The 21309-nt window shown below is 39.3% G+C and overlaps 1 protein-coding gene across 15 annotated transcripts in view; it reads left to right on the plus strand.

Moving 5' to 3' along the window:
• SRRM1 (serine and arginine repetitive matrix 1) overlaps positions 1–20267 on the plus strand; it is a 32056-nt gene extending 11789 nt beyond the window's left edge. For 3 of the 15 annotated variants that reach the window (XM_044914435.1, XM_044914423.1, XM_044914432.1), the window contains exons 9-18: positions 800–1074; positions 6262–6342; positions 6850–6936; positions 8694–8838; positions 9239–9280; positions 12901–13011; positions 15154–15618; positions 16199–16394; positions 18305–18514; positions 19223–20267. In XM_044914435.1, the coding sequence (XP_044770370.1) occupies positions 800–1074; positions 6262–6342; positions 6850–6936; positions 8694–8838; positions 9239–9280; positions 12901–13011; positions 15154–15618; positions 16199–16394; positions 18305–18514; positions 19223–19327 (1717 nt within the window). In that variant the 3' untranslated portion in view covers positions 19328–20267. The remainder of the gene's footprint in view (positions 1–799; positions 1075–6261; positions 6343–6849; positions 6937–8693; positions 8839–9238; positions 9281–12900; positions 13012–15153; positions 15619–16198; positions 16395–18304; positions 18515–19222) is intronic. The other 12 variants (XM_044914424.1, XM_044914433.1, XM_044914425.1 and 9 more) reach the window with 8 other exon arrangements.
• The last annotated feature ends 1042 nt before the right edge of the window (positions 20268–21309 follow it).

The following is a 21309-nucleotide window of genomic DNA, read 5'->3' on the forward strand; positions in this document are numbered from 1 at the left end:
CAGTCGATTTAGGCATCACACTTCTAAAATTGGTTATTCTTTTTTAGGAGAAAAGTAATGCTGGTGCTTTCTAGTACAAGATTAGTGGAAACAGCTATTTCTTATATTGGAGTTTTGCAAACTGTGTTTTGATTGTGCTTACTGAGCCATTTAGCAGTCAAAATATTTTGCAGATTGTGTAAGATTCCCTTTCAGCCAGTTTCTATCTCACACTTAAGGTAGGGTTTCTTTTTTTCAGGTTCTCAGGAATTCTTCCGCCAAAGGTGAATTCTGCAGGTACACATAATTGCAACAAAACTTACCACAAATTTTGCCGCAGAATTCGAGAGGCCCCTGCTTCTAAGTTTATGTAGCTAAATGAATTCCAAACCCAGTTGCACATCTTTTTTTAAAAAGTTGCAACCTAAAGGTTGTTGGACATTTTGCTATCGAGTAGAAAATACTTTGCCACCCAAATTTTGTATGCAAACTCCAAACAGTGATGATTTCCCTAAGGAAGAAAGAGACTGGTTAGTTACCATATTATAGCACTCAACGTGACATATTTTATAGCTGGAAAGACAACTCAAACAGAAGCACTTACCAGAATAAGTTATTCATATTTAGTCTCAGAACTAGCTGTTTCCTGTCCTAGGTTGTGGTTTTGTTTCCCATTTTTTTTTTTAAACTTACTATGTGCTTAGCTACATAAACTCAAAAGTTGGATAAAAATAGCTATATTTTTGTGTAAACTGTACATACCTATAAGGTCCCTCTTGACAAATACGCAGTTAATGAATGCAAATACTTTATTCCACAGAAGAAGGCGTTCATCAGCATCCTTGTCTGGAAGTAGCTCATCATCCTCTTCGTCCCGTTCCCGGTCACCGCCAAAGAAGCCTCCTAAGAGGACATCCAGCCCCCCTCGAAAAACTCGTAGGTTATCTCCTTCAGCAAGTCCTCCCAGGCGAAGGCATAGGCCATCACCTCCAGCAACTCCACCGCCAAAAACTCGTCATTCCCCAACACCCCAGCAGTCAAACCGTACGAGAAAAAGTCGTGTTTCTGTTTCTCCAGGGAGAACTTCAGGTAAAGGTAAAAATCAGACACATAAAAATAATGTTTGTTCTTCATTTGACTCCAAAGTCCCCAGTCAGTTGTTGCTGTCCCTGCTGCCCCTCCCCCCTCAGGGTGTGAAGTAGCTGGGTAAAGTTTTGTATGGGATATTCTTTGTAAATTTGCTTATCACCTTTTCTTTTCTGCTCTAAGTTCTTAGGGTTTGTTGCAGTAGAGTTTACATGTAAATGTGTTTTGTTTTTAGCATTTGCCCTCTGGCATCAAGTAGGTGGAGAAATACATTACCAGCCCATGGGCTGGGTTGGGGTAACTTATCAAAGTTTGTGTTGTCGTGATAAGGGATCATTTTATTACTATGAAGACTGGTTAACTTTTTTTCCCTGAAGATTTTTTTGTTTGATATCTTATTTGAGGACTTCATATTGTTTTAATTCTTTCTTGGCCACATTGTGCTCCTTAGGGAAGAACATGGTGTCCTCTTAAAAGCTGATTTGTTTATTAATTTAGGCTCTAGGCAGGGTTCTTCTGAGTGTTGTCCTTGGTTTATTCTGCAGATTGATTTCTGAGGAATTTATGATCTGTGATCCTGCCAGGCAAGTAGAATGCTCTGTTAGTCTGAGTGAAGGTTGTGGTGTATTGGGGTCTGTTCTTTTAGCATAAATACACAAGGAGAAAAGCAGTAGGATCTGTTTGCTTTGGGCCTCTGGTGTTAGGGCTGAGATGATAGCCTGAAAGGTGAGTAGTGGGGGAGGGGGAATCCTAAAAGCTGCTATAGTAATTGGTTTTTGAGAAGCAGTCCGTAAGTTGATTTATACTGGGCTTGCTCTGATCACATCTAAATTTTTAGGTTAGAAAAAGAAGATGGGGATGGGCAAAATTTTGAGTGTTTATTGAGGTATAGACAAGCCATCAGAGTGACAGGGGGGACTGGCAGATAATGCTGATCTGTAAAGAGTAATGTGTAGATTATTTTCTGAATTTTAACATTAATTTGGTGACTATATAATTTTATATGTGGTCATTTTTGTTACATTGGCTCTTTATACCTAGGCAGACAGCTGGATGAGAATAGACACATTTGGGTCTTCCAAGTTCAGACTTAATTTAAGTATGGGAGGGGGCCTTAGGGTCACTTACTTTCATAACCTCATGTCCCATATTACCTTTTGTTCAAAATTAGGACAGTTTCAGTAGTTTCCAGCCACTTTGTCCAAATCTGATGCCCATTGTCCTGACCAGTTTTTTTCTTTTTCTGTGAAGTGTTTGTATTTTTGAATATTTTTTTTCCTTTCATCTGGAGCCTTTAGAAAGCTCTCTAGTGAAAAAATACTACCCACCTTTTATTTTACAAAAACACATCAAGTTAGGATCTTTCTATTTACATTATAGCCAAAGAGTAATAAAAGTATCTGAACGGGAGGACTGAATCTTTGTTAAAATAGGTTGCTAGGAATTAACTTTTTTCAGAGTCTACCCAGGAACCCAACCTCTTGTGTTCTGATACACTGTCAAGGGGAGTGGGCTACTGCTTTCTTTCTTTTTTTTTTTTTTAAGATTTTATTTATTTATTTGACAGAGAGAGACACAGAGGGAACACAAGCAGGGGGAGTGGGAGAGGGAGAAGCAGGCTCCCCACTGAGCAGGGAGCCAGATGCGGGGCTCGATCCCAGGACCCTGGGATCATGACCTGAGCCGAAGGCAGATGCTTAACCATCTGAGCCACCCAGGCGCCCCGAGCTACTGCTTTCAAAAAAAAAAAAAAAAAAAAATTAAAGCAGATACGCACATAGAGTAATAAGTCATGGTGGAAGACAAAGAACTAGTTATATTCCTTTGGATTCTGGGACAGGTTTTCCACGTCCAAACAAAACACAGCCAAAGAGGACGCACTGTAGGCAACATCGTCAGAGACGGCCTGGTGTCTACTGAAGCTGAATTTGGCTCTAAATACTTGGAAATAACATTTTATAGTAAAATGATCCTAGTCTGTGTGATGAAATTTCAGAGGTAGAACAGACTTTAGAGATTGTTATCAAGAAACTGGTTCTCAGGTTAAGTGATTTGGTCAAGGTCAACCAGCCAGGACTAAAATTTGCGTTCTCATTTCCCAGTAGAAAAATGTATACTTTGCCCAACTTTCCTATCCCAGAATGTTGTTTTGATGACTAGAGGTGGAAGATGGAGGGCAGGGTGAAGTTCTTTAGTTTCTATACCTGGTGATGTGATTTCTGAAATTCCTTTTTATGATACTCCATGGCTAATAAGATCAGTGATACCGTTGAAGTGTAATAGATTTTACTTACATATTTCATGTAGTAGTTACCAGTCAGGACTTTTTAATATTGGGCAAATGGAGTAGGAAGGATTCAGGGAAAGTATTTGAGGGAATTTAGAGGTAAATTGGAGTATACTGTACATTCTTATCTGAAAGGATCTTCAGGAAGCATTTTGTAATCAGTGGCGTGTCAGTTAAATTGGCATTATCTTAGTACATAAAGCAGTGCTTTGAAATCAGTGGGATATTTAATGAAATATGTTTACAGAGGATCTAGACCTATTGTAATTTTAGGATGAGATCAGTTTAACCCTATAAATTGTATTCTGTAGACAATGATTATTTCACCAATTCTGGTAACAGTGACTTATCTTTACACGGGATCGTTTGGACAAGTCTGGGAGATTAATAATTAATAGGACTACTGAAGTAGATTTAAAATTTTGGTTTTTCATTTGACTTAGAAGATTTCTGACTTTATGCTAGAATGATTTTGCCCCTTGAATACTAAAAATAAAACATTAACATAATAAACTATAAAATCTCATCTAGATAAACACATCCGGATGAAACATTAACTCTGTTAATACTACGATTCAATCATATTTAAACCAGCATAGGGGTATATAATAGATACTTGTTCTAATGGTATAAGTATTTTGACAGTAGACTTTAGCTAAGCCATTCATGAGAGATTGGATCAGGATAAAATTGCAATTATGTATTTCTGTGGGGGAAAAATGTGTATATTCTAGTTCAGTTGTGTTTATTTAGTTGGCATTTGTCAACTGTCTTGCAGACATAGCCAGATTTTTAATGTGTCTTTGAGGAAAATTCATTCTGACATTCAGTTTGCTTCCAAACACAAATTTTGGAACCCAGTTCTCTTAGGTGGTAACTTGAACATGTGGGGTTTATAGATAACTGGATGCCTCTACTAACATCTCAAGAATTGAAGATTAACTGACACTTTAAAGTGGAGAATACTGACCCAGAAAAATAGCCTCAAATCCTTAAAAGTTTAAAAGCATTTGTATTTTATTTCTTTGAATTTGTTAAAATACAAGTTTTAAATGCACTTTTGCTGCCATGTTTCACAATAACTAATGAGGTTTTAACCGTTTTTTTACCGAATCCAGTGTTTTGTTGAAAATGCTTACTTATTAGGTAGAATCATTAATAAAATGCAGGTCATTTAAAAAGTATCGTGGTTTAAAAAAGGGGAGGGGTGCACCTGGGTGGCTCAGTCAGTTAAGCACCCGACTCGATTTTGGCTCAGGTCATGATCTCAGGGTTGTGAGATCAAGCCCTTCGTTGGGCTCTGTGCTCAGCAGGGAGTCTGCTTGTGATTCTCTCTCCCTCTGCTCCACCCCTCCTTGCTTGCTCTCATTTACTCTCTCAAATAAATCTTAAAAAAAAAAAAAAAGTATTGTAAATTCTTCAGTTTGACTACTTTAGCAAAGATGAGATTTCTGTTTCAGATCACTAGCTCTCTTAGTTAACTGCCCCTTAGAATAAGGCTTTACAGAATTCTGAGTATGTATGAGTGTGTTAAAAGAAATGTATCTACATTCTGGGTCAACATCCCATAGTAATTGCTTTAATCAAACAGAAAAGATAAATAAGGATCCTCAGGGGATCATATTGTCCTCAAATTGAGTTCTTAGCAGCATGGTCTCAAATGATGTTTCAGGTTAATCTGTGGCAAGATCGGTGGTTATATCTGTATATACTTTTGATTTTAGTTGAAATAGTGGATGGATATTATCAATTGAGCTGGTTAATTGGAAATTAAAGCTGTGCTCTAGAAATAGTCTTGGGTTCAGATCCTAGTCTTGGGTTCAGATCCTAGTCACTTTAATTATCTATGTGACTTCAGTTGAAGCTACTTCTTTTTAAGCCTCAGATTTCTCCTGTAAAATGGGGGTTAATACTAGCGACAGTGCTTAGCACTGCTTAGTAATACAGCAAGCATACAAAAGACAGTTGCCATAATTTTCCATGCAACTTGGAAAAGAGAAGTTGGATAACTCAGAAGGTACTCACAGCTCTCCTACTACCTGGAGGTATATTTCAGAGCTTCTGCCCCTTCCCTCCCCTCCTTTTAAGCTTTGGAAAGAATCCTTCAGCCTTAGTATTTATTTTTCGTATTACGAGGATTTACTTTTTTATGGGTAGTTTAAATCTCTCATGTTATTATGAAGGTTGCATTGGTACATAAAGAATCTTTAGTCTCTTGGTGGCTCATTCCTCTTCTCCAAAACAAATCTCTTTCTCTGAAGATTTCATCAGATCTATTTTTTTTTTTTTAAGATTTTATTTATTTATTCATGAGAGACCGAGAGAGAGAGAGAGAGGCAGAGGCAGAGGGAGAAGCAGGCTCCCCGCAGAGCAGAGAGCCCGATGCGGGACTTGATCCCAGGACCCTGGAATCATGATCTGAGCTGAAGGCAGACGCTTTACCGACTGAGCCACCCAGGCGTCCCTCATCAGATCTGTTTCTTAACCATTTATCAGTTTTATAACTTTCCTGAACCCAGGTATAGTTGGGTGCTTGGAAATTCTTGTGCTGATGATGCCTCCGTAGTTGAGTGTATGTGTTTTTAGGTTGTGGGATTAAGCACCCAGAGCTTTACTGAGCTGAATGTTACACATATCTTCTACACGGAGCTTCTGCTGCAAAACAGCAACTCCCAGTTTCTCTTAACTGGCATTTCTCTTGGGAGAATCTTCAGATTCAAAAATCATTATAGCGCTTTTCAAGGCTTTCCCCAAACATTTAATTTATTATTAAATTATTGATTTATTATTTAATTATCAAATTCTTTATAAGGATAGTGACACCTGTTGTACCATTAAGACAGTGTCTTGTGTGGCTTTGTTGTTTTGTTTTGCTTTCCCACGTATGTATTTTTTTCCCTTCTTTTTAGTAACAAAACATAAAGGTACTGAGAAAAGAGAGTCCCCTTCACCAGCACCTAAGCCTAGAAAAGTAGAGTTATCTGAATCGGGTAAGTTTTCGTGTGTTTTTTTGTTAAGCTGGATTAGATTTTTTGGCACATTTCGTCATCCCCTCTGGTTAAAGATAATTATAGGATATGACTTAGTGGTTAAGAGCTACGGCTCTGAAGTTGAGACCAATCTGGTTTGAATCCCCAGCTTCACTACTTAACTGCTTTTTGTTTAATTACTTCATTTATCTGACCCTCACTTCTTTCATCTCAAATGCAGCTAACAGTACTGTCCTTCAGGTTTTTTATGATTAACTGAAATAATGCCTATAAAGTCCTTAGCGCTTAGCGTGACCTATAGTAAATAAATTTGGATTACATGTGGTGAACATAGTCTAAAATCAGCATTTAAATTGGCATTTTAAAGCTTTTTGTAAGAAAAAATATATATATATAGTTGTATTGCTTGACCCAATGAGATTTAAGAGACCATTTTCCAACTCAAGTATGTTACATTTTCTGTATGCATAACTAAAGAAACACTTTCTAAATGCATCCATCTTTCAGAAGAAGATAAAGGTGGCAAAATGGCCGCGGCAGATTCTGTGCAGCAGAGACGTCAGTACAGACGACAGAACCAGCAGTCTTCATCTGGTACGGATATGGAGTCAACTGTTTTCTGTCTATATCCTCATGAAAAATACTCCAAATACAAATCTCCATCCTTGTAGTGAGCGTACATGGGAGAAATATGTGCCTGCATAGAAATCTATTCAAGGGGAGGAAGTATTACTTTTGTTTTTTGGTGTTAAGTCCTTTCTTAAAACTTAATTTTCTTTTAAATAGTTATAAACAATAGATCTTTGCAGTACAATAGTAAAACAGACGGGTATAAAATTTGGAAAAGTATAGTTCTTCTCCCAATCCCTAGTCTTACTCCTGGAAGCTTTTCTTCAGAATTTTTCTGTGCCGTCTATAAGGATCTATGGTTTAAAAGGGCAAAAAACCCCAAAAAACCTGCATAAGCTCAAACTGTATGTTGCCTCCCTTTTTAACTTATTATATCTAGATATCTTTCCCTGTTCTTAGATCTAATTTAATAGCCAGAACCTTTCATTGTAATAATTAATACACTGTAATTTATTGAGCCAGTCACCTACTTGGACATTTAGGTTGTTTCTAGGTTTTGTGTACTTTATATCTGTAAAAGAATAAATATTTATTTAATTACTAATAATTAATTTTATTAGCTCTGGGTATTTGTGACCGAGTTTAGGTGTGCTACCTTTGCTTTTCATTTACGAAATAGAGATCAAAGCACCCCACAGCGGCATTAAGTCCATTAAAAGCCCATCGAGCTTTTGCAGCTCTTTAAACATGAAGTTAGGGCGCCTGGGTGGCCCAGTCGTTAAGCATCTGCCTTCGGCTCGGGTCATGATCCCAGAGTTCTGGGATCGAGTCCCACATCGGGCTCCCTGCTCAGCAGGAAGCCTGCTTCTCCCTCTCCCACTTCCGCTGCTTGTGTTCCTGCTCTGGCTGTCTCTGTTTCTGTCAAATAAATAAATAAAATCTTTGGGGGGAAAAAAAGTTAAATCATAGGAAGGCTTAAAAATGCATATACGTCTTTGGTGTTTTTGGTACTTGGGACTTTGTTTTATTTTCTTCTTTTTTTAAGAGAGGTGGAGAGAGAGAAAGCATGGGGGAGGGGAGAGGGAGAGACTCTTAAGTAGGCTCCATTCCAAGGGCAGAGCCCGACATAGGGCTTGATCTCAAGACCCTGAGATGATGACCTGAGTCGAAATTAAGAGTCGGATACTTAACCATCCAAGTCACACAGGTGCCCTGGGACTTTGTTTTGATATTTGGGAACAGTTATTAGTTATTTTAAGTTAAGGAAACCATGTGCAAACAATTGAAGTTTTTCTTTTTGCAGTCCCAGACATTTGCTACCAGGCCTGTAGGAAAGGCTTGTCATGTACATTGTTTTTGTTTGTGTGATAAATGCTAGGGACGTGGAAAGAAGTTTTTCAGACCCTAATAGGACTTCCAGTAGTTTTAAAAGTGCTTAGAGTAACAAGCCTCAAGTACTTGCTTGAGATGCTTTAGGTGCTTAATTTGGAAAATCACTAGATTCTTAAAGGGTCACTTGTATCCTATTGGAGTGTGCCTTGAGAATGATTTATATAACTTCATTATATAATAATGATGTATATTTATGCTTGGTTTTTAAGTCACTGACTATATATTGATAATAACCTTTGTTCAGGACTGATGGCTTGTATACATGCTTGCTTGCATAAGTGGGCTTAACTTGCTAATTTGGACACTCCCATCTGCTTAGATTCAGAAAATATGGGTAGACTCTTTTAAGCACAGATGTAACATAATTTTTGTTTATTGTGTAATTATAGATTCTGGCTCCTCTTCTTCCTCAGAAGATGAGCGACCCAAGAGGTCCCATGTGAAGAATGGTGAGGTAGGCAGGCGGCGGAGACATTCCCCTTCCCGGAGTGCCTCTCCATCACCTCGAAAGCGCCAGAAAGAGACTTCCCCTCGGTAATGTCTTTTCTTTCAGTAGTCTTCACTGGTGTTCTGTAGTTGTGATGAAACTTCTAACTTAAGGGATGGGCTACAGGCTTATTTTAGAAATTGGTTAATTCCTTCATTTCAGGGACTCACACACAGAAGGAGATGGTCAGATTTGGGGGGTTTGGGGACATTTTCTTTGCTTTATTTGGTGGTTATCACTATTAGTGAGATCTTGGTAAGTTTTGTTTGTACCACCATGTCTTATGTCTGCATGACTAGATCAGTGAAACCATAGCATTAACTTCTGAACATCTTGGAACATCAAAAAGAAAAAAAAAGACATCGCCATTAGTGATACTTAACTCCATTGAAGTAAATAATTTGGTGAATGGAATTCCTGACCTTTGTTTTTCTCCACTGCTCTCAGGATGCAAATGGGAAAGCGATGGCAATCGCCAGGGACTAAAAGGTTGGTTAGCCACTACTTCGTACCTGAGGCTCCATGTCAGGGTGTAGCGACGGGATTGCTACTTAGGGGACCTGCTCCCATCCCTGTGTAGACGGCGGGGATGGCTGTGAGAAGTTGCGAGTTCTAGTGGATTATATTTCTTTGCACGTCAAATTAATGACGGAACTTGTACACAGTGCTCATTTTAGAGTACCATTTGAGCTTAGATTTTTGTTCAGTTATAGTACGTGGATATTGTCCAAGCAATAGGGTAATAACAGCTCCTTACATTTAGTGGGGAGGGCCTGTGTGGTGGCTTTCAGGAAAGCAAGAAAAACTTGGGAAAGACTCTAAAAAAGATTAAAGATGAACACGAGGCTCTGGCCGTGTTCAGTGTCCTCTGCGGTAGGAAGGTAGGTTGCATATCTTCACTGAACCTTTTTGATCACGTGTCTGTGACTATAAAAACTAACACTTTAGAGTTTAATCATAAATAGAAATCTGTAATTCAGGCCTATGTCATACGTGAGAAAAAAGGCTCAGAAGTAGTAAAATGAGTCTCTTAGGATATAAAGGGACAAAGCCTGATCTTAGCCCTGTGTTGCTGACATTATACCATTATATTGTCTTCATTAGTCTTCTCCCCTTTTGGGGGGCGGGGTCTTAGCTGCTGCTAAATTTCTGAGTGTTTATCCTTCATGAAACTATCACATTGTCCTCTTTATAGCTCACTTTTTGAAGTTGTGTTGTTTTAGGTAGTCTCACTGATTAATAAGAGTTCTGTTGGAAAGATTCTTTGGAACTAGTCAGCAGTGTTTGTGATGGAGCAAAGTTGTGTATTTGTGTTGTGGAACACTTGACAATAAAAACCTTTTAAAAGAAAGATAAATTTAGGTGCCAGATCATTCCGTTTCCAACTATAATATCCCTGACTTCTGGAAAATTGCTAGTACAACAGCAAAAAAGTTGCTTTACAAAATCAGGTTAGTGGTGAGATTGCTTCCCCCTCCTACACCCTCCCCTTATGGAACTGCTTTCTTTTTGGAAATGATTTATCAACACTGATGTCCACTGCCCTGCTCCAGGGTATTTTTGTTTGTCCTCTTTAAAAAGGCCTGCAGTTTTAATGATGTTAGAAATTGCTCTCAGGTGTCTAGGATTTAGAGATGGAGAAAGAATTATTTGGGACGATGTTTCAGTATTATATTTTTAAAAGGGGACGGACAGCCTGGTTTGGATTACTTCATATGTAAACTTTAAACTTTGAACAGGTAATATTTTCCATGCTTTGAAACACTTGTCTTTGGGTATCAAACACTCTTTAACTTTAAAGGATAAAAGGCATATTGATGATAGTGAAAGGAAGTTATCACAAAAAAATGAAAAAGGGAGTTGTCCCATTTATAGCTTCTGCTAGTGAAGTGGTTGTTCGGAGAGGTCGCTGCAGAGAGAGCACGCTGGCTCCTTCTGATAAAACTTGGCGTTTCTACCTACTTGAGGGCTACATCACATATTGAGGCTTCCTGAAATCGGTTCTCACACAACTTGAAGGGGATCTTCACTAAACAATTTCTACACAGTGGAAAGCTTAGCTTGGCATTATTCAGAATAACTAGAAAACACTTAGTTGTTAGATTAAGCAGATGAAATACATTAAGCATTCAGAATTTTGAATAATACAGTGAACAAACTTGATCTCTTAGAAATGTATTGAACCTGGGCTTTATGTCACATTTTTTTAAACACATATGGAAAAAATTGAAATAGATTGATCTCAGATTAGTTTTTTGTTTTAACCCTTGAAATGTGTGCCCTCTCAGCTCAGGTAGAAATTCTGTAGCCTTCAGATCATGGAGCCATGTGGTGTCAGTACTCCAGTTTTAAGTGATTATCAGATTTTTCTAGCAGTTCCTTAAGTTAATGCAAGTTTGGTTATGGTTTTACTTACGCTTTTTGGTTATTTTCTCACATAGAAGCAGGACATTGAGGGTCATCACTGCAAGGGACCTTTTGGCTACACTCAGCCTTTTTGTTTTACCATTGAAGATGAGGCACAAAATAAATATCTCAGGTCATTAGTCTATCATAACAGGTTCTAATCTGAGTCCAGTTTTTTAGTTACTGATTAGATTTTACAAACTGAAATTGGGAGAATATTTTTAAAAAGAAGCCACATAATCAACAGTAATAGTCTCTTATGTGATTGTATTTACTGATAACAGAGAGAGTTCTGCTTTGTATCACTTCATCCTCTTAGTTTGCACCTCTAAACTCTTTTTGCTTCTTTTTAAGTCAAAACCCCAGTGTCTTTTCCTATTTGAAATCTTGAGTCAATACTGTGGTTATCCTCTCTGGGTCCTGTAATTCTCAGATTATACCCTGCTAATAAAATGGCTTCTCCTTTACTGTATTTTCTTACAGTTAGTAGTTCCTGTCTACATTTCACTTTGTCCAAAGCTTATCTGTCTTCGTAGATTGCTTCTTGTAGATTATTGTTTTAAATCTGTTCTAGTGAAGTCTTAGTCCCCACAAGGCATAAACAAATTGGAATTGAAAATTAAATAATGAAAATAATTATTAAATTTACTAATGAATTTCAGGATTTTCTCTGCTCTGTTAGTAACAGAGCTCTCCTTAGTTTTAAAGGGGGAATCAAGACTAGTAAACTTTAGAAAATATTTCCAGGTTCATAGGAAGCCTCAGTCCTATGCTAGTCAAACTGAAAACTATATAGTATGTAATTACTTTGTATATATGCAAACTTAGCCAAAAGGTGGCAAACTGGCTTGGTGTATATTTTAATATATCTCTTGGGAAACTGCTGTGACTTAGTCCAGTTGATATAATTGTATTTTTCATGTGTGCATTTGTGTTGGTTAAGTGTGTAACAGCTCAGAATTAGGGTTTTGTATAATTGTCTATATTTCACCCATGTTGCTCCCAGTCATAGCTTTAGTGCTCAACTTTTAATTCTTTGTTTTTGGGTTAGTGTTTTTAGTTAGTAGTAAGCAACTCTTGAATAGTGAATACATTTTTAAAAATTGAGAACTTGGAACAGTGACACCCACATTTGGGGCCTTAAGCCTATGGTGACTATTAAAATTTTAAACTTATGAATTAGAACATGGAAATTTTTCTGAGTATTAAAACAGTTGTTCCTAATAAGGAATCAGAATCACCTGGAGAGCCTTTTCAGCATATACCAGCTAGACCATAGTCCGGACCTGGTAAACAAACTCAGATTAGCTTCCTAGGTAATTGTGATGTGCATTCAGATTAAAAAACAATGTCATAAGGCAATGTTTTCAAACTTTTTTCACCCTGTGTCATGTTAAGAATTTCTGTATCATGACCCGGACTCTGCATATTTATATACTGAAACAAAAATTTTACAAAATAAAATTTACCATTCCCGCAACCACAAGTAAATATATTTTGATTTTCTAAATGCTGGTTCTCAGTCAGAGTCTTGACTAATGGTCTTGGCAGGTGGTTTGAAAAACATTGCACTGAGGGATAGAGGGAACAGTTGGCTGCCCTTCGGGTTAACGATGATTGAAACTATGTCATCTGGATCACTTAATTATAAATGCTAACTCCAAATCACCTGTAATTTTTTTTTTTTCTTTTTGGTGATTTAGTGGTAGACGGAGGAGGAGTCCCTCCCCACCACCTACCAGAAGGCGACGTTCTCCTTCTCCTGCCCCTCCTCCTCGTAGGCGCAGGTCCCCCACTCCGCCACCACGACGAAGGTACTTTATTAGGTATTTTATTAGGTATGTTAGTGGGAGCTAATTGAAGCAACTTTATGATCAGAATATCTTAATAGAGTGGCATTGCTCAGCCATTTACAGAACGCCACATATTATGTGATTCTGTTAATATGAAAAGTCCAGAACACCCAGATCTATAGAGGCAAAAGTAGATTTGTGGTGCCTAGGGTAGGGTGGGAATGGATAGTGTTGTAATGGTTACACGACTGAATATACTTAAAACATTGAAATGTACCCTTTAAAATTTATGGTATGTGAATCACATGTCAGTAAAGATGTTAAATTAAAAGGGGAAGTCTAGTGATTACAAAGGGAAAAATACTAACTTTACAGTGGAGAATTCCAGCACATACCTCCATAACTAAGGAATCAAGCTAACAGTCAGTAGTACATACTGGCATTCTGTAATTCCCGGATACCTTATCCTGGTATCCTTATCAATTATACAGAACCTCAGTCTGATTTATTAGGAAATACCAGACAAACCCAAATTGAAGGTTATTCTACAAGGTAACTAATACTCTTTAAAAATGGCAGTCCTGGGCGGCTGAGTCAGTTGGGCATCTGTCTTTGGCTCAGGTCATGATCCCATGCTCCTGGGATCGAGCCCCACATTGGGATCCCTGCTTGGCGGGGAGTCTGCTTCTCCCTCTACTGTCCCCCCTCCCTCTGCTGTGCTTCTTTCTCTGAAATAAATAAAATTTTCAAGATAAATAAATAAAAATGGCAGTCATGAAAGACAAAGGAATTAGTGACACATTGGCAGGAACTAAGGACACATGATAACTAAATATAATGTAGAATTGTGATTTGGGGGGAAAAAGAGACGGTGGGAAACCGGGTTTGTAATTTAGTTAATACTAAGTGCTGTGGCTAATTTCATAGTTTTGATCATTTTTGTTATGCCGTCGGGAGCTGTTAAGTGGCAAATCTCTACTATTTTTATAGCTCTTCTGTAAATCGAAAGTGATTTCAGAATAAAAGCGGAGAAAATTTGTAAGGACATTGCTCAAATACATTACCAAACAGTATTGAATGCCTATTACATGCTTATTTATATACTTAATCTGTAGTCCTTGAGATGATCTTGCTCAGTAGGTGGTATTGTTCCCATTTTTCAGGTGAGGAAATGGAGGTGCACACTACCTTGTCCAAAAAGTAGCCTATTGTAAAGCTGATTCTAGGCAGGAAAATATTTTGAGCTTAAGGTCTCAACATTTCAGAAGCAAATTAAGCAGTTGGAACTGAATGTCATATTCAAGTCGAATTTCTAAGAGGCAGTTAAGATTATATAGGACTTAAGTATTAAGTGGAAGGCCAGCTTGGACTTCTATAGGGATGCATTCTGCCTAGTAGGTAGACTTCCACTGAAAAGTGGTTTTTTGAGATGCAAAATCCAAGTCTCTCCTTGGAACGGTTGAGTAGGTGTAGAGATACCTTTTAAAACGTGTGCAAGTGAACTCTTGCCAAGTCCAAATGTCAGTCAAGAGAGCACCACATAGGAGAGCTCTTTTTTTTTTTTTTTGAAGATTTTATTTATTTGAGAGAACATGAATGGGGGCGGGGTGGGGGCAAGAAGCAGACTCCCTGCTGAGCAGGGAGCCCCACATGGGGCTTGATCCCAGGACCCTGAGATCATGACCTGAGCCGAAGGCAGAACACTTAACTGACTGAGCTACCCAGCTGCCCCCAGGAGAGCTTTTTAAAGCACAGACTTCTAAGCTGCCCATAGTGGAGTCCTGCTAATGTAGCTGGCCTAGCTTGTACATAATGATAGTGGGTGTTCACAATTTATGCAAGATTCTCTTCTCAGAAAAACCCATTAAATTGGTTCCATGTGGATTATGTTAAATGACTTTTGACAAACTTGAATTCATTCTGGAAACTTCAAATTTCTCCATTAAGCAGAATGTCCTGTTTTCTAATCATCTAGGGTAAACAGAGCCACTAAGTGATTTTTTTTCCTTTAAATGAGGATAAAGGCATAGCATTTCCAGTTAAAAATGTACTGTCTTTGCCTGGTGCTTAACTACAGTATTGCCATAACTTCTGGTTAGTTTTCTGTGCATTCTGTTGCCTTACTCTTTCAGACCTTTCAGCTTAATGGTTTATTTTTCCTAGGACTCCTTCTCCTCCCCCCCGCCGGCGCTCACCTTCCCCAAGAAGATACTCTCCTCCGATACAGAGGAGATACTCTCCTTCTCCACCTCCAAAGAGAAGAACGGCTTCTCCCCCTCCCCCTCCTAAACGAAGGGCATCACCATCTCCACCACCAAAGCGTCGGGTCTCCCATTCTCCACCTCCCAAACAAAGAAGCTCCCCAGTCACCAAGAGACGTTCGCCTTCATTATCATCAAAGCATAGGAAAGGGTCTTCCCCGAGCCGGTCTACCCGGGAGCCCCGGTCACCACAACCAAACAAAAGGCATTCGCCCTCACCACGGCCTCGAGCTCCTCAAACCTCCTCAAGTCCTCCACCTGTTCGAAGAGGAGCATCATCATCACCCCAAAGAAGGCAGTCCCCTTCTCCAAGTACTAGGCCCATTAGGAGAGTCTCCAGGACTCCGGAACCCAAAAAGACAAAAAAGTAAAAATATTTTATGCTTTCTTGGCTAGGAACACTAACTTGCATAGTTCTTTATTTTTGGAAGCCCCCCCCCCCCCCGCCCCTTTACTGAGAAATTACAGAAAAGAATAAGCTGGGAATACAGGCTTTTAAGGCAGCTTAAAGGTACTATTCACAGATCCATTTTCTGTTTTCAGAATAGTTCCTTATGCCACAAACTAAATGCCATAGGACTTTATACTTGGTTCTTAGGGGTATCAGGTTTATTGGGGGATGTGCTTCCAAAACTGAACTCTGAAGTAATGCAGAGAACATTTCCTGCATGTCTATGTAAGACTGATAAAAGCCATTTTAAATACAAGGAACTGGCATTATTAATTTCATACAGGAAAAGTGTTAACGGATAGAGGATTATGGGGCTTAAACTCTCCAGGAGACTTAGACGATACAAATTTGATGTGTGTGTGTTTGTAGAATTTACTAAGTGGTAAAATATTTAAAGTTTGTGACCTGGTTATATAATGGTGGTTGGTTATTTTCTCTTATGAAAGACCTTTGCTCTTGGATACTGAATTGTTTTTTTCTTTCCCTCTGTTTCTAGGGCTGCCTCACCAAGTCCTCAGTCTATAAGGAGGGTCTCGTCCTCCCGATCTGTCTCAGGATCTCCTGAGCCAGCAGCTAAAAAACCCCCAGCACCTCAGTCTCCTGTCCAGTCCCAGTCCCCCTCTACCAACTGGTCACCAGCGGTACCGGTGAAAAAGGCTAAAAGCCCCACACCAAGCCCATCTCCGGCGAGGGTATGTGTTTGCCCTGTTCTGGACACCCTTTATAATTGTATGTGGTCACTTGGAAGCAAAGACAAGTTTTTGGTTTTTTTTGTGGCTCAGAGCAGCATTATGTTCTGTAGTTCAGCTGGCCTTCAAGGAAGCATGAAATTAAGGGGGGGGGTGGTTGCACCACAGTCCATGCTTCATATCCTAGTCACCCGCTAATTGACATCACGTCTAATATTGTTAAATTCTGTAATCTTGGTGGTTAAAATTGGCCTATATAGAAAATCTAGAATAACAGAAAAGAAAAAGTTACCCATGGTTCTATTATCTAGGGGAAAAATAGCTTAGTATTTTCTGCTGTTCTCTATAGCATTTGACATATTTGGGGACACTTGGGGATCACAAAATAAAACTTTCAAAATTAGATATGTGTGTTAGTACGATTCCATTTTTATAAAGGAAAAAAATACCACAAAGCAGGTACCAAATGGTAACAGTGGTTATATGTTAGAAGGGGAAAGGATGAGTAATCTAAAATTTTCCTTATGTGTAGTGCCCTTTTTCCCCACAGTAGAAACACATTATTTCTATAATAAATGAACCTTGCAGCCTGTGAAATACTAGCTGAAGTGGAAAGTACGGTATTGTCTCATATAGTGTTATCTCTGGCAAGCCACATAAATAAGAATAACGCTTGTTTTTTACCTTGTCAAGTTTAAATGTCATTAGGATATTAAAGTATTGGGGGTTTAAACTGTATTTTCCCCTCTGTGAGTCATTAATCTGATCTTGAACAGGTTTATTGTATAAAGTTAATGGTTAGGGTCCATCTCATAGTAGGTTTGCCTAAATTTTACAAACTAACTGAATGGATTGAGGAATTTTAAGTAACTGCTTAGAAATCTGAAATGTGAAATTTCAGGATTACTGATGGGATTCACTTGCAGCAGAACTTGCTCTTTGCATAATTTTGGTATAAACAATTGGACCCTTGAACAGCATGGAGCAGGGCCACATAGATGTGGAGGTCTTTTGATGAATACGGCACAGCACCGTAAATGTGTTTTCTCCTCCTTATACTTTGCTTAGTAACATATTTTTTATAACCTCCAAAATCTGTGTTCATTGAGTGTTACGTTACCCATAAGGCTTCTGGTCTATGTAGGCTGTTAGTAGTTAATTTTGGGGAGAGTCAAAAGTTATATGCAGATTTTCAACTGCATGGGGAGTTGGTGCCTCTAAGCCCCACGTTGTTCAAGGTCAACCGTATTATGCATTAAGGAGCAAACTCCCTCCATTCTAGAGCTAGAAGTCCTACAGTGGCTGGAGATGTGGCATTCACACAAGCATGTGTTTAGAATAATAGCTGTACTTATTGAAAGCCTGCTTCCTATTAGGCTAGTATTGTGGGTGGTTTACAGATAGACCCGTTTAATTCTCACAACAGCTCTGTCGGGGATTGCTGTATCCATTTTATTTAGGTTGACAGAAGGGGCTCAGAAGAAGTCCACCGATTCGTCTGAGGTCACATGGTGAACGGGTTCAGGAGCCAGAATTCACCTCAGGCCTAGCTGAGTTCAAAGATTTTTTCTTTCTTTTGCACGTGCTGCTTTCCTTGCGTTTGGAGGTGGCTCTGGATCCTGGACACCCACCTGACTGGCAGCTTGTGGTTGGGAAACATGGCTTATATGTGCCGTTAGTTGGGGAAAATCCATTCTGACTCTTAGAATCTGTAAAGAGCATCTTCGCTTGCAGTGTAGTTTTCGGCTCAACATAATTTTCTTGGCAGGGATTGCCCTTGGGCCTTTTTCTCCCCCGAAGCCTTAGGAAATCCTGAGATTTGTCCATTTAGTTATTCCCTTGAGAAAATAAAATGTTTAGTTGGACAGCATTTTAGTCTGATTGATTTTACTGTGATTTTTCTGGATTTCTAGAACTCAGACCCAGAAGGAGGTGGAAAGAAAAAGAAGAAAAAGAAGGACAAGAAACACAAAAAGGATAAGAAGCACAAGAAGCACAAAAAACACAAGAAGGAAAAGGCCGTGGCGGCAGCGGCTGCAGCAGCAGTGACCCCTGTGGCCCCCGCTGCCCCCACGGCCACGTCGGCACAGGAGGAACCGGAGGCAGAGCCCGAGCCTAAGAAGGTACGTGTGCCTTGCACTTCCTACAGTTGGCTAAGTCATTGGATGATGAGGAGGAGCTTAAGATTTTTTTATAGTAATGGCTACTTGGCTGTTAGCTCTCTCCTGATCTATCATCATTCTTGATGATCTGCCAAGAACGGGTATTTGCCAAGAGTAAGGAGAAGAATGTGAATGGCTGCCAAAAGCTTAATGTAGGTTTTTAAGAATAACTTCTTTGAGATATAATTAACATGCCATTCACCTGTTGAAAGTATGTGATTCAGGGGCACCTGGCTGGCTCAGTAGGGCATGCGCCTCTTTTTTTTTTTTTTTTAAGATTTTATTTATTTATTTGAGAGAGAGCACATGAGGGGGGGGAGGGGCAGAGGGAGAAGCAGACTCCCTGCCGAGCAGGGAGCCCGATGCGGGACTCGATCCCGGGACTCCAGGATCATGACCTGAGCCGAAGGCAGTCGCTTAACCAACTGAGCCACCCAGGCGCCCGGGCATGCGCCTCTTGATCTCAAGGTTGTGAGTTTGAGCCCTGCATTGGGTGTAGAGATTACTTAAAGATAAAATTTTTTAAAAAAGGAAAGAAAGTATGTGATTGAGGGGTTTTTAGTGTATTCATAGAGTTGTGCGGCTGCCGCCATGATGTGGTTCTGTCCTGCGCCCTACACCTCTTCGCCAGTGTCTCAGGACTCACCAGTGTGACCCCTCTGGTTTTAGGAGACCGAAAGCGAGCCCGAAGACAACCTTGACGACTTAGAAAAGCACCTGCGCGAAAAGGCGCTGAGGTCGATGCGGAAGGCTCAAGTGTCTCCACAGTCTTAGGCGGGAATGTGTGTCACGATGTACATTTTATTTGGTTTGTACGCAATTCAATTTCAAAATTGCTAAAATGTGTTTGAGCTTTAGACTATAACATTTGTTGTAATAATTGCTAGGTTGAAGTTCACCATGTAAAAAAAAAAAAAGGGCATGGATTTACATTGCAAAAGGTGTCCACAGTGTATTAGTGACATTCTTTCATTGACAGCTGACATAAATTCATTTAGAGTGAAATATTTTAAGCCAAAAAAAAAATCCCCTTTTTAAAAAAGGGGGTTTCAATATTGTTGGCATTCTTATGGTTTCTTTAAAGGCCTTGGCTATTCCCAGAGGTTTTCTTTCTTTTCATTTTTTTTTTTTTTTTTTTATTTCTCATTTGAGTCTTAGCACCCATTTAAGTTATGATGCTTCCAACCTTGTATGGTTTGCAAGCTTGCCCAGAAATAAGACCACTGTTGAACTACCACAAAAGTATAAATGAATATTTTAATGCCACAATCTTTCCTGTTGCCTGTGGAGTCTCTGCTGAAATGAATCCGGATTTGAGCTCTAGGACGAGACGGAAAATGAAAGCATGTTGTTTGCCAGGACACTGTGGGTTTATATTGATGTGTAACAAGTTGATTTGGAACACTGGAATTTCATTCTATTCTGTTGTGTTTTTTTTTGTAAAGGCAATTAACTAGTCCCAGGAAGGATCCTTCAGTTATATAAAAGTTTGTTTTATGAAATGTCATGGCTCCATTCATAATTTTGTCTTGTTCTTCCAATTGGTATATACAACCTTCAGAGCTCTCGTATTTGGAAGGCTGGAAGGGCCCAGACTTTGAAATAGTGTCTTTGTTTTCACTGTTTTTGTTTTTTGTTTTTTGTTTTTTTTTTTTTAAACTAAAGCTATATAAAGCTTGTGGATTAAACAGAATAAATTTCTAAATTTAAAAACTTTGGCCACTCACTTTTACTTAACCGTCTCAATACTGCGGGAACCCACCTTCCCCCCCCCCCCCCCCCCCCCCCCCCCTCTTACATTTAAACCTAATGTTTTTACCCCCGTGGCACCTTTGACACAGGTTTGGGCAAGGAAAATAAATGGTGAAATTATTCTACCGTCTTTATTTTAATAACGAATGTGGTAAGTGCTATGAAGGGAGAGTGTGTGGTGCGATTGGAACATATATGATAGACAAGGCAAAGTCAACCAGGCACTTCAAGCAGAGCAGTATCTGTGTACGGCCTGAGAGGCAGAAGGAGCCTGGCACATTCTAGGAAGTGAAGGAAGGAAGGCTAAGGAATGACTGGAGCAACCTCCCTCTTAGGTTGTGCGTGTTTAATGACAAGCAAGTCATTTTTGCACTTGAGATTTAGCAAAGCAAAGTGACTTGAAACTTGGAGTTGGTTTGTAGAAGGTAAAATAGCAACATAAGTTAAGTGTAGGGATGCCTGGGTGGCTCAGTCGGTGAAGCGTCTGCCTTCGGCTCAGGTCACGATCCCAGGGTCCTGGGATCAAGTCCCACTTCAGGCTCCCTGCTCAGCGGGGAGCCTGCTTCTCCCTCTGCCTGCCGCTCCCCCTGCTTGTGCTCACTCACTCTCTCTGATTTAAAAAAAAAAAGTTAAAAGGGAATATTTGACACCGTGAATCTAAGCTGAGCAGGGTGACACATGGGCAGTTGATGGGATTATAATTTCTGGCATTTAAAACCAAAAGAAAATGTCTACACATTTTAAGACGTAATGGGACAGTTTTTATCTGAGGGACATAGACACAAAGGGGCTGTTTTTTTTATAGGTAGGTTTTTAGAGTGATTTGTAAGGAGGCAAAACTTAAATGCAGCTGCTTCTATAAGTGAATTAAAGTAGTCTGATCGATAACTGCATCTTACCTGTGTGCCATGACGAAAGTCTTCAGATTTTCCACATGACTTCCTTGTGATTTTAGAATACTGTGATTTAGGAAAAGCACAGAATATCCAGTTTCTAAAATGGTT

Source organism: Neomonachus schauinslandi, chromosome 4 (assembly GCF_002201575.2).
Source record: "Neomonachus schauinslandi chromosome 4, ASM220157v2, whole genome shotgun sequence".
Classification (NCBI taxonomy): domain Eukaryota; kingdom Metazoa; phylum Chordata; class Mammalia; order Carnivora; family Phocidae; genus Neomonachus; species Neomonachus schauinslandi.